This window comes from Chiroxiphia lanceolata, chromosome 4 (assembly GCF_009829145.1).
Source record: "Chiroxiphia lanceolata isolate bChiLan1 chromosome 4, bChiLan1.pri, whole genome shotgun sequence".
Taxonomy (NCBI): domain Eukaryota; kingdom Metazoa; phylum Chordata; class Aves; order Passeriformes; family Pipridae; genus Chiroxiphia; species Chiroxiphia lanceolata.
The window spans coordinates 50,419,841-50,433,805 of record NC_045640.1 but is presented as its reverse complement, the minus strand read 5'-3'; the positions used below and the strand labels follow the sequence as shown (position 1 = coordinate 50,433,805).

Genomic DNA, 13,965 nt, shown 5'->3' with positions numbered 1-13,965 from the left:
TTTATTATCAGAAAAAAGCAGCAACGTTGAAGTGGTGTTATTAGGTGGTCACTTGCATTGCAACAGGGAGAAAGGTCAAAAGCATTTAGCATTTTGAAAAAAGGAAAAGTATCTTCAAAGTAGGTCACTTCCAAACACCTAATTCATTCCTAACAACAATTCACTGTAGCTCCCATAATTTATGAATCCCAAGGATGCACTTAAACATCTGCAATTTCATTATTTTGCATTTCATACCATTAGCTTAACATTTTGACGAATCATTGTGCAGGTAACAAGTCGAGAAGTTGAAGATTACAGTTGCAGGAGAAGCAATGAACCCAGCTGTTCAGCATGATCAAGAAAGGATTATTTCTAATGACAGGTCATAGCAGAGGATTTTCTTGCTGTTGTTTAATACCTGCAACAGCTGAAAAAACAGCTGCTTGGTTTGAACATTTCAAAATTCTCCAATGTTTTCAGGGTTTTTGGTTTTTAGGGGGTTTTCTTGTGTTTTGGGGAGGTTTGTTTGGTGTGGTTCTTTCAAGAAAGAAGAAAAAAACCTGCAGAGCTCACAACCAACTTGTTTGAGATCTTTCAATTTCATAGAATCCCCCTCCTCTTTTACCAAAGCATAACAGCCTTTCATGAAAACTAGCACGGTAGACATACCATAACAGCCTCATGAAAGAACCAGCGCTGTTTTAAATACATTCAACATAAGGTCATGAAGTCTTGGAGCATTTCCAGAATGGCAGAGAAATATTATGCAGCCTCTCTCTCCTGCCCTTCCATAGAAGCGGCCATGGCCGCCAGTAGGGCAGCATCCCTTGAGGATATCCTTTGTCTCACAGGACTTGCCTTTAGCCAGGGTCTGACCCCTTGTTCCAGTTTCCTCTCTCCTTGTAATTACAGGAAGTGATGTCTCAACTATTCCGTGACTTTCAGATTCACACACTTTCTCCAAGAGTTGCTCCATCACGACATCCAGCCATACATGCCTCTTCCATCCTTTTCTGATGCATCCCATGAGGCAAAAGGATTACAGCAACAATGTCTGCTTTTCCCTCCTCTACCTGCATTCTACATTTAGTGTTGGACTGAGCTTAGAGAATGCAAACAGCATGTCTGATTCAGCAGTTCTCAAATAATCAGACAAGGAATACCACTGCAAACTTCCTGCACCTTACTGATAACAACTCCTTTTAGAGTTCAGCACTTGTGGCACTGTAGTTTCAAACAGGCTAAGAGCAGTAATTTCACTGGCTTTCCTTCATCTAGGTCAGGACTTCCCAAGCCGTGGTTTCCACACCATGCACGATGTGCAAAGCCAATTTGAAGAGATATGCCCTAAAACCAGACCCGCCCACAGTTGTTTCTCTGGAGGAAATGGAGACGGTAAACACTGCCCATGCAGCTGAATGCTTCCTCCTGTGCCTGCCAGCAGCCCCAGGCCTGCCACCACATCTCTTTGTGTGATAAAAGTCAATGCAGAAGGTGGAAATTAGCAATCTTCGAGCATTTACTCATCTGCAGAAGAATTCTTTTGCTGCTTTGCCCTCTCAGCCTGGGTTTTCACAGAATCAGGCTCTGTGCACAAAGGTATCTGTTTCACTATTCACTAATTTCACTTCCCAGCATGAAGTACAGCACCAGAGACTCTCCTGTGTCACATGACAGTGGGTCCCAGCAGTCTCTCTGCCTTCCCTTTCCCTGACTTGTCCTGAAGTAACCAACAGCTATTTAGTGAAGATGTGGGTAATGTGACTGTGCAGCCATGCAGCTGTGCGGAGTCATCTGACTGCCATGTGGCACTAACTTGGAAGCTAATCTGGATGAAGCTGTCATTTCCCTCATCTTACCTTCCTTCTTTCCATTTCTCATGGAAGTCTCACAGATATTCAAATGGCATTTTTCCATTCAGAGTAATGCAGCATTTGCCACCATCTCATTCCAACATCAAGAAAGCAAACTTCAGGACATTCAACCAAGTTTTGCATGGGGGGGGGGGGGGGAAGAAAAAGCAATGACAGCAACTCCCATCTCCATGCACACTTCCAGAGGAAGCAGCATGCTTCCAGGAAAGCAGTCCTCTGAGCTGACACACTACACCACTTCCCCTTTCCTGTCCTGATCCCCGTGTAGGCAGCGAGGGGGAGAACCTCTGTGGTTACTGCCTTGGCCCCTTCTGCCAGGCAAGCAAGAACGAGGAAAGTAGGGAAGAGGACTGCCCGGGCAGCAGCGGCTTAGCTACCCCTGCTGATGGCAGGCAGAAGTGCGGGGCGCCAGCTCTGCCCTCTGCCCGGGTCTTGGCCAAGCTCAGGGCAAGCCCAGGGAAGCGGCTGCCATTCCTCACTGCTCAAGACCAAGCTTGCAGGTGTTTAACAAGAGTCACCCAAAGGTCACTAAATGATTCGGTCTGCAATAAAACTTGAAAGTCGTGATGCTGTAAATCTGCCACTTGCTGTAACCACTAAATCACGTATAGAAATCAACATCTGTAATGCGTCTTCAGTTTCACAAAGCACGACCACACTTTAAATTTGGGACCTGGAATGCAAGAGACAATTTCCCACCTACTTCAAGAGGGAAAATTAACTCAGGCTGAAGCTCACTGTTTGTTGCGGATAATGTTTTCATTTTAACTTAATCTTTCTGCAGCTCCCTCCCCCCCAACCTATTTCCTTAAGGAATGAGCTTCTTTTCATTTGCCTGCACCACTGAACTGTGCTCTTCAACCAATTTCCACATGTCACTACTTTAAGGAAATAAAGCATTGTCTCGATACAAGGAATTGGGCAAACTCACTGAATACAGGGGGAAATAAACATCTAAAAAAATTGGAAAACCATGGTTTCTGCAAACATGGAAGTACTACTTCTGTTTCTCCCAACATTTCCAACTACTGTTTTTCTTCTTGGGTCAGTGCTTGCATCATACAGGATCTTTTCTTGAGAAGACACCATAACTAGGAAAGTAACACAAGATTCCTTGAGAGCTGGATGGCTTTAAGCAGTGAATTAATCAATAGTTCCCCCTAAGAACATCCTTCTTTCAGAAGTGGTTGGAACCTAAAGTAACTAGGGAGGTTGAGGATACCACCTCCCTAACCCCTCACCACAGTCTCCTCATGTTCTCAGAATGAGAAACAAGCTGCTGTGGTCAGTGTGTGTCACAGGGTTTCGCAAATAATACAGAAAAACTGATACAGAAACAAACCAGGGAAAGAGAGACCTCTTTCATTCATTCATGCTCACAAATATAAAATCAGAGCAGTAACACACAAGGTGGGAAAAAATATCCCTCACAATCTACTTGTTTCCTTCAACTCCACAGTTGTCTTAGAACCCTGATCTCTCTCACGTTTTCATCAGTATCACCTCCATAGTGCATATCAACTCCTCTCACCTGGAACACCCAGATAATTCCAGTTCAAACACTCTTCCTAAAAATCTGTGCTCTACAAAAATGAGTGCACAAGCCCTCACCCTGCCTGAACACTCACTGTCCCCGGCCCCAGAAACATAAGCTCAGCAAGGAGAAAACAGTCTAGAGCTCTATTGCTGTCTAATCCACATGGCAGATCAAATTTTCCTTTGTGCAAGTTCCTCAGCTTTTCATTCTCCACTGTACATCCCTTCTGCTGCCTTCTTGTCTCAATAAAAAAAGTCAAAATGCCTCTAAAGGCAGACATATTTCACACAAGATACACATGGGATGCCAAAGGTTCATCTTCTGCTGGAATCACTTGTGGCTTGATCATACTATGGTGTTAAGTTCCTGTCAGCCCTCTCCCAGAACATCTGAAATGGGCCTACTAGAATTAACAACTTCAGAATGGGAAAAGAAAGGGGGTGGAGGGGGGGAAGAAGGAAAAAAAATGACCAAGTGTTTGCCAATAAACCAACCATAAAAGTTCCGTTGAACTTCTCCTTTCTGTGCTTCTCAGATAGTTCTCTTTTTCAGATGGAAAGGGGAACTGTAAAAAGAAAGACTTTTCTGATCCTCTTTCCAAACTGGCATTTTGGTCATCCAGGGTTTGAGGTTGTTGTTAGTGGGTTGGTTTTTGGTGTTTTTTTGAAGGCTGAGTGCTTATTCAAATTCTGCATTTCATGGTCACATCATCCTACCACTAGCAGCGACTCCACTAGGTAACACCCTGTTCCTTAATGCTTAAAACAAAGTACAGAGCTTTTACTCCTGCATGGCAGTCCCAGTTCTGACAGGATCTATGAACAGACCATTTTCCCCTGCTGCAACAGAGCAGAAGAGATGTCCATCACTAACTGTTCACACCATGCCTTGCTCAGAGTTACCACTTCCTCAAATCTGCTGATTTGTTTACTCTAGTTATCCCTCTGTTAGCCATTTCTATCAAAATGCCCTTGCTTCAGTTATACAATCAAAAAACTGTAAATCTCTGAAAGCCTGATCTGAGAGGTGGAAAGCTCATGAGACATTTGCTACAGTTAGATACTGTGCATCCACAGCCTTTTGGGGACAGTCTACTCAACTGTCTCAATCTTACCCATAAAATCTCTCTTCCAGAACTACTGCTTAATTTAACATAGCTAAATTGTGCATGGTCAAAAGAAAGACATGTAACATTTTCTAATCCTCTGACAAGAGGGAGGATGGAATAAAATTCTGCATATACTTACCTTCCTATCCCTCCTTCTCAAGAGCTTCAGGTTCAAGCAGAATACCTCTTGGCATTCCCCCTCTACCCTGCTGCACTAGGGCTTAAAATGGTAATTAGAGCACAACTTCCAAAAAGGGCAGATCTGCCTCAGCCTGTTTGAAAAATGAAAGAGGAAAAAAAGCAAGATATCACAGCTATTTTTTGCTGGTAACACTGTAATCCAGTGAATAAAGTTGCAATTGAGTTTAACTTGGCTCCATATCCTTTAATGTAAATATTCTGCTGCTGGCATTAAACATGTTAACATTTGAGCATATGGTCCAAACACCACACTTTTACTGAAGCAAACATCATCAGCTTGAATAAAAACCTAAATACACAGACTCCTACAACAGAATTTCTTATTAATGGAAAACTGCTAAAAAATATAGTTAATTATTTGGACTCTATGAATAGTTCAACTTAGATGGCTACAGTCCCATCATCCAAATTATTTTCAGTCACCCTGCCAAAGGAATTGTCTCTAGTTTATACTTTCATCAACATGCAAGATTGAAAGTAAGAAGAAAGGACCGCAGTAGGTCTGTGTTATGTGCAGAAGTTTCTTCATGTAATAAAAGATTACATGAGAGGTGTAAGGTGTGAGGTGAGAGTTCTGTGTCAGTGATGTAGGAGTGTTTTACAGTAACACAGGGTAGGTCAGCAATCTCCAAACGCCAGCTCAAAGGGTTTGCAGAAGCAATTCCAGTGGTGCTACTTAATTCCTGGAAGGCAGTAGCTCTTCACGGTTTGGTTCCGTGTCAGAGAACTACATGTTGGTTGGTGTTGTTCATGAATGCTCTAGGATTCAGCTGACAAAAGGACACAAGAGGGTTTAGTTCCAGGGAAAAGTACTTCCTCAAGGTGAGTCACAATTTTATGTCCTTTGGAAACACAAGGCTCGCTTTTCTGCACCTCAGCAACATGGGGTACGTAGATCAGCAAGACTTGAAGATACAACAGCATGGATTTAAGGTCCCAATATCCTACATTTTTACTATTTAGGGCATGCTAATTTAACACTTAAACTTGAGTCCTGCTTACATGACTGTGTTACCAGCAGCCACTCTCCTCCACATAACACATAACTGTCAAAACAATAGCACCATGACACAGTAGCATAGAAGTTGGTAAGGTAAGTCTCTGGAGTTCACCTCCTTCACATACCAGCCACTGCCCCTCAGTAACCCACTAATATTCACTGCTCCTCAAGTTCTCTCAGTGGCAGAACAGGAATAGCATTTAATTTTTCTCCCATATCTGATCTTTTTTTAATACTTAAAATGTTAGCTCTTTGAGGTGCTATATATATTTTGATGTACCTACTACAATGCCCTCTGATCGTGATTATAAGTTCTCATAGATGCAGAAAATGGTTATGGCTGCAAAATTAGTTTCTTTCATTATTCATATTCTAGAAAACAGCATCTTTAAAATCAGAAAAAATAGCTTCCTAGTTTTGTTATACAGAATAAGCATTTCATTTTTATGCATTACTCTGTGTCATCTGATGGGTCAGAAGACTTCAGTGCAACATGGTTTTGAAACGAATAATTTAAAAATAGAAATTTTTAAATAGGAAAATTTATAATTTAAAAATTCAGAAAGCAAACCCCAATTATTACAGAAGAGAACTGGGAATGAGTCAGCTACATCTACTCACTATACAACTAACCATCATAAAGAAACCATTTTTGCTACACTTATTTTAATAAGCTTATATTTAGAAAGGGATTAGGCTTTTAAGTTAAAATGAAAAAAAAACCCTGAAGTTTTTAGGTGCTGGTGTGCATATGTTCACTAACTGCTACAGTTTGCTTGGTCCCTTCTTGGTAAAGGGTACATCTCCCCATATCTATTTCTCTTCCTTCTCTGAAAAAATTTCTTTTACATGAGATCACTAGATCACATGTTCAGTGAAAAATATCACATGCTGTGCAACTTGCATACATTACACTTTCAGGCAGACCATAAGCACATTGGTATGATTCAGAGTAGCTATACTATATATATAACAAAGAGCTTGTACGTCACAGAAACATCATTATGATATTTTCAAGAATTGTGTCACTTCTTCCAAGAAGTATGAATTGAAAAGAGACATCTAAGGCTAATTTGCATTTCAGTTGGAGGTCTCTCCAACCATTCCAGCTCAAGATAGAGTGCTAAGTGAATCAGAGAGCTACATTTACAAAGCAGATTATCAAAATCGGGGAGGAACACCTTTACAGGCTTTGTAGATAACAGACAAAGGTGTTCCAATGACACTAAGGTCCACAGAAACACAAATCTCAAATTTCTTTTTGAATTAGGACAGGAGATGCCATTTTCTTTCCCACAGTTGTGTCTCCTTGTTCTCTCTTCTTGCTCTCCCAGTTGCATGACTAGCTACAACTTTCTTTTCATATGCACTTCACAATAGCTCTTACTCTGACTCTTTTCTCTTCCAGGATTTCCCTTCCAAATACATAGAGCTATAGAAACTTTTTCTTGACAGGATTCCAAAACTCCTCTTGTCTGAACACTTAGAAGCGTTGTGCTGCCAACCTACAGGGTCAGACAGACATCTGTCAGTAATAAGACTTCCCTGACCTTTAAAGGGCACTAATGCCCACAACACTACTGTAACATAAACAGATACTATCCCTACTTATAGACACAAAAAGGGAGAGAGGTTAGTGTGGTTTGTCAGTCAGAAAATTGCCCAACTAAAGAGCTAGGAATTCCTAAACTCTCTGTTCCCAAATTGTCACAGGCAAGGAATAAATAATCTAGTTAAATCAAGGCAATAATGAGACAAGAAGTAAATTTCAGTGAACAGCTCTGTCAGGGGAATTTTGTCCTCACCTGACTGTGCCTTCCCTCTCACCTCAGCTCTCCATGGAGAGCAGGCTGCCAAATGCCACTCAGCTAGACGTGATTTTTTTACTACATAGTAGGTTTCTGAATAGCAGGATATTTTCACTTTGACTCTTAAACCAGTTTTGTTCCGAGGCCTCCTATGATTTACAGTTAAAATGTTCAGAACTCCCAGGTGGTCACAAGTTACACTTTGAAACTGGCTTTTCTGCACTCTAAAACCACCATGAATAGGTCCATTAGGGGACTTTAAGGCCTGCTTAAGAATTGAGTCTAGTCTCCCAAAGAACTCACAAGGACAAAGATGCCAATTTATACCTTGAACTTTTACCACCCCTGATGCTCTTTTCACTCCTAAGATAATTACCCCATCAAACAACCCTTGGCAGATCAGTCTGACTAGAAAAGCCTGAGTCTTCAGTCAATCCTTCAGAAAGCCTGTTAGTATAGCTAACCTCATTGTAAACAAAGCTGGATGTATCCTATGTTTTTCTCCCCTCTTCAGTGCTGGGACAAGTCTTTGCTAGAAATCAGACCACTGATAAAAGAAACTTTTCTACTCATTTTACATGTACAATAAAGATTACGTGGCCTGCCCAAGGCCACAGGATACCCTAAGGAGAAGCAGAATTTACAGTTAATTCTTTGTATTCCAACCCAAGGCTTTTGACACCAGATGGATGTTTACTCTTTATCATACTTAAAATGTGAAATACAAAACGCTTAAGAAAATCCCCAAACCTGTAGTTGGTATAATAGCAGCAGGCAGCAGGCAGCAGGCATTCATAGACAAATCAGTTTCCTAACATTCTGATATCCCTATCCTGATATACACATCAATAAATGAGCATAAAGCCAATAACAGCTGTGAAGTGCAACCATTTCAGTAACTACACTTACTCTCTTCATCCCAAAAGAGAAGCTTATAGGACCATACACTGATCTATTAGAATTGAACACTGCACACAAAACTAGATCTTCAGGTCTGAAAAAAACCCCTAATTTCCAGGCCAGTATTAATACATACACAGAAGCAAACCACAAGGTGTGCAACTGAACACATAAATTTGCACATGTGTAGTAACACTTGGGTAATGCAAGTATTATTCTTCCAAAGATAATGAACAAAAAAAGCTAGAATTTAATTTGGTGACATCTGTGAAGAATCCACAAACTTTATGGGAAAAAGCTGATGGGCAGCAGTGTTCTGGCACATAAGACATATTCTTCATGAAATTATTTTTGGCTTCTGCATTTTCCCTTACAAAACGAAACCCTTTTTTGACCTTTGCAAGTAGACCAAATCATCAACAAAAATCTTTCTTTTGACTCAGCATACTGAATCACTGACAAGACTGAATCATTTTTAACTTAGCAGATCAAGAATGAAAACAAAAAAAAAAAAACAAACATGCAGCACTACTCGAATTCTGCCTATAGCAGCAGAACACTTAAACTTCTGCCACAAGAATTAGCAAAGAGTTAATTAGCCAAAGGTGACAAATTATCACAAAGCAACAATCTACTGCAGTGAGCTTGGCTTTTTTCAGTCTACCATCTAGCCCCCATCTGTAGTTTCAGGAAGAGAGGACTTGCTGCACAGAACAGTAACAGTAAGCTGTGAGAAATCATCAACTGTGTGTGGATCAGTCGTCAGCACTGCTGAGCACCCACGTCATCTCTGCATAACCCAAGAGACTCTCAGAAAGTCAACTTAACAATAAATGCAATTGCTGCTTTCCATTATTTTCCCTCACTCAAAAGAGTAAAGATTAAAGTACTATTTCTGAGCACTTATGGGATGCAATTTCAACTTTTGTATGGTAGGTAAGTGTTCTTCTTCCTTGGCAAATGCATCCTATTGACCTCTCCAGTCACATGTAATCAGCATTATTACATGTTGCTCTAGCATTTAGACATAACTGTTTTAAAGCATTTCAGTCACTCCTCTTTAGTTTTCTATTCATTACTTTTATTCACCTGACCCTCCTAGATCTGCCTTATATTCTTTCTGTCCTCTTCGAGCCAACTTTTTTCCTATTCGTTGTCTAAGTCCCAGAACTCCTGTCTGCAGAGAGCGGAACCCCGGTTGTCAAACCTGGCAGGAAATCATCTTACACTTCATAGCAAGGGCAGAAAAACAACCTTTGCACCCTACTGACTTAATATTGGGGTTGAATTCTCACTAGACTAAAACTGAACTACAAGCCATTAAAAAGATTCAATCCCAGTAAAAGCAAAGAGAAGCATGAAATAATACTTCAGTCAGTTTAAGACTGCTTTCTGCTGTGGTTCTCAAGCGTTAACACAAATGGTAACCACAGACAAGTTATGGTAAGGCATAACATCTCCTTGCATAACATCTATGAACAGTTCTCCCAAACATATTTCAGAATTACTTCCTATTCTTTTGGGGGTTTTCAGAGGATGTCCATTGTTACTAACAGCATGAAAATATCATCCTAACAAGGACAATATCACACTATTTTCACAGTCCTTTTATTTTCACACTTTATAAAGAATAATGAACATTATTTCCACATAAGTAATACCCAAACCCCACTTTCCACTGGGGGGATTGATGTGTGGACTCCATGCCAGTAAAAGGTAATACTTTGAGCAGCAGCTAATTATATAAGTAAAAAGAACCTTCACTGTCACAATAGTGAGGAGGAAAAAAGGTAACCTCTCCTTTCTCTCCAAAACACACAAAAAGAGGAAAGCAAGATGAAAAATTATCCTTGAAAGAAATATGTGTATTATATGTTCAACACAGAAAAAAATACAGTTAAGATGGATTTATTTCCTGGAGGAAAAAAATAATGCTTCTCTCCATGTTCTTATTTACAGAAGATATTAGTATCAGATATTAAAAAGTTCTTTTCATAAAACTATTGCTACACTTAGCTTCCTGCTACAGTGAAACCAATTTTAAATACAACAATATAGGCATATAAATACAAACATACAAATACAAAACAGCCAAAATAAAAGAATGTGTTTATTGCACAGACTGTTCTTTTTCCTGAGGAGATCTGAAAAATAATATTCTAATTTCTCTGTCCCATTCCTCTAATCCTCTTATAAGCAGACATTCTCTCCACAGCTATTTAATTACGCTGAATTTCTGAGATCCACATTAGTAGCATGCAGTACATTCTAGCAGCAAGGCTAAGTGTAACAGCACATCTTTATATCCCACTTGGGAAAAATCTTCAGAAAATGTACACAAACACTTGTCTTCAGACTACTTTCAGCATGACAGTCATCTATTTACATACTCTACATGTAAGAAATATTTTAACATTTTCAAATTTATGGTAGTATTAGGCATTTCCAATCACTTCAATTTTCAGCTTTCCCAAGTACTCCTTGTCATTTTCTTGCACAAAGCCTAATCTGATTTAGAAATCTATTTTTCCTTCTGAATTCATAACCACATTCCAGCAATACACTTAGAAATTAAAAACCACTACTAAAATTATTTGAAGTAAAAATTAAGTAACTTCAAAAAAAAAAAAAAGGAAAAAAAGGAAAAAAAGGACAGCAGTGACCACTGTATAGGGAAGATAATTTGATTTTACACAGTGCCCTTTATTGTCCAGCTGTCTTTAGGTACTTTATAAAACAGTATGCCTCGAAGGTGTAGTGCCATACAGGCAAATGCAGCAGCTGTTGTGCAAGCTACAAGAGCTCACCTCTAACAAGAGGAAACTCATCCTGAGAGGCTCGATGTGAACAAAAGGCACTCAAGAAACATTTACTCTATTTAAGAAACACTGTACCTATAATGCTGCATGCACATAGAATTCTAAGCTATAAAATAAACACAGAAAATCAGTACTGTAAAGGTACGTTGGATGCAACATATCCCTTGACTACAAAAAATGAAAGTAGTCCTTAATATCTGAGATTTATGTTGTGTTTTTCATACCACACCTGAACTCTTGTGTATAAAACAATGCAGAGCTCTATGCAGATGGGAGAACTTCATCTGCTCCTAAGTGCTGTGGCCCAAACTGAGAACTCTGAAGTGACTGGTGCTTATACACTAGACAGTATACTAGAGGAGTCTCTAAACCAGGGATATCGTATCCTAATATCAAAGAAACATTTCCAAAGGTGAAAGCTTTCTTACTAAAAACTTATTCTTTGTATAGGAAAAGTTAGTCCTCCATGGCAAGCCACAGCATAACTTTTTCAGTTCTTTATCTTCCACTTCCCTCCTATGTCAGTAGGATTAACCTTTTGTTTCCGACACTGTACCAAGCAGACAATGCTCACCTTTGGTCTCAGTAACAAGCTGGATGAAGCTGTCTGTCTATATTATCATTTCCTCTCTTTCTACTTAACAGCTGGCTTTTTTTGTCTTTAATGAACACTGTCGTACAGACAAGTCAGATATAATCCTGCAGTAGGAAAAAATGGCAGATATTTTTACCAAGAAAGTACAAAACTTAGTTCTGTACATTTTATTAATCTTGTCTCATTGAATGAATAACTAACTGTCAAAAGCATACACAATTCTAAAAATGGAAGCTTTCCATAAGGAAAATCCTTCCTGTATGATGAAACACACAAGTTATCAAAACAGGATGCTGAACAGAGAGCCATGTGCATCCTTACTTCAATTGTTATGGCGTTAGCCCTTCCCAGTTGAATTAATCTTTGGAATGATGTTGTGTTTGTTTTTTTTTAAAGCAAGTATGCTCTGCTCATAACTCTACAAAGCATGCAGAGACAACTGGGCACAAAAGTAAATATAACTCAGGAAACAGTCACCTATCAAAGAACATGGTAAACTCCTAAGCCTATTACATAAAGATTACTGTCTACTTGAAACAGATTAAAGTCAGGGTGGCCAGAAAAGCCCTAAGATATAAATTAACAGTCTTCTATGCACTCGATGGCTGGATTATTCCAAAATCTGGAGAACAAGGTTGAAGACAACTTATCTCCCATCTCATTCAATACTACACTTCATGAGTGGATACAAGCAATTCTGGAGTTCTGAGATGCAGAAATAAACAAACAAGCAAGCCCTCCTCTTCCCTCTGTTCCACCCTACACAAAGACAGACATGGAAAGGAAACATTTATTGTAATGGCAGTGTTTATTTACAAGAGAGAAGGTTTACACAAGTTGAAAAGTTGTTTCAACAGGAATCCAACAATTAGTGCTCTTGCCCATCTTCAAAAAAAGGGATGACTTTAAGATTTGATGATGCACCTCCAGAAGACTTTGATGATCACTTGGGACAAAAGTACCAGAAATCAACTAAAACAACAGAAAAAAAAAGTACATCAAGAGTGATATGAGTTCTATACAACCAGCCTGACACAAACACTTGAAAAAGCAATATTCTCCACTTTCAGCTACCTCCTCTCCCATAACAATCCCTCTGGGTGAGCTCCATCCCCAGCCTGTGCAAAGCAGGGCCCCAAAATAATATCTGTTCACTCTAACAATTAGTTTGGCTGAAACAATCCTGCAACAAGTTACAACATTGTTGTGACCATCTCTGGAAAACATCAAAGACCAGGCAGATTATATTCAGTTGTCTGTCAGAGGTCTGAGATGTAATACTTTGGTAAATAAATGCTATTTATTGGCATGCCATATAAAAACAAATGGAATGCAACTTGTTTTCCATGACATGGAGTAGTACACAGATGTTACTCTGTACACAATCTGGAACTCAGCTCATGACTAAGTTTGAGTTACTGTTTTCATAATTCCCTCCATCTCAAAAAGAATGTATGCCTTCTCTATAGTTCCTGACAGTGGAAAAAATTTTTTTAAAGTAGTTAAGAATGAAAATGTAGGATGCCTTCTTATTTCCTAAAGAAAAACACATGTTCTGTTAACAAGAAAAATAATCATAACAGTGAAAAGATAAAGTTTTGTCTTTAGAACTTTCACTTGAAAAGTAGGTATGGTTATGTCAATTTTGGGAAAAGGAGCTGTTCATTTGATTACTTACCTACTGTGAGGTGTGACAAAAACTAAGGCAAAGCAACCTATCTCCTCTGCTTTAAAAAGGATGAATGTCATGCATTTGCCTTGCATAATCAGTGACAGAAAAATTTTGTCTTCTCATCTTTTTATGTGGACTACACTTTCACTCAAAAGGAAACTCCTGCAAACCATCCATGAATTTCTGTTACGTTCTATTTAACAGGGGACAGGCGATATGATATGATAGGATATAACTATTATCATTTTCATATACACAAAACCACCTTTTTTCAACAAAACAGTTATGTCAATTTTTAAAGCAAGCAGTTAGAGAAATAGTATGGTATCTGGGAAAAAAGGTACCTTCTGGGGAAACAGAATCTCCATTCACATGCACTGGTGCCTAAAAATAAAACAAACCATACCAAGGTATCAGTATTTAGTTAAGGTTTTACAGGTAGCACCCAAACTCCAAGTTATTTTACTCC

The 13,965-nt window shown here is 39.2% G+C and overlaps 1 protein-coding gene and 1 long non-coding RNA gene across 5 annotated transcripts in view; both read right to left on the bottom strand.

Annotated features, from left to right (window-relative positions):
- Positions 1-4,620: 4,620 nt before the first annotated feature.
- LOC116786198 lies at positions 4,621-8,081 on the bottom strand. The gene is made up of 3 exons (XR_004356857.1): positions 7,975-8,081; positions 7,090-7,207; positions 4,621-5,472 (listed from the first exon to the last, which is right to left on the bottom strand). It is a non-coding gene; the product is annotated as an uncharacterized LOC116786198 (long non-coding RNA).
- Positions 8,082-12,612: 4,531 nt separating this feature from the next.
- The window catches only part of PPA2 (inorganic pyrophosphatase 2), a 34,988-nt gene continuing 33,635 nt past the window's right edge, over positions 12,613-13,965 (bottom strand). For 3 of the 4 annotated variants that reach the window (XM_032686598.1, XM_032686601.1, XM_032686599.1), the window contains 2 exons: positions 13,841-13,880; positions 12,613-12,796 (listed from right to left, as the gene is read on the bottom strand). In XM_032686598.1, the coding sequence (XP_032542489.1) occupies positions 12,768-12,796; positions 13,841-13,880 (69 nt within the window). In that variant the 3' untranslated portion in view covers positions 12,613-12,767. Of the gene's footprint in view, positions 12,797-13,840; positions 13,881-13,965 lie in introns of those variants that run through there. The other variant, XM_032686600.1, reaches the window with a different exon arrangement.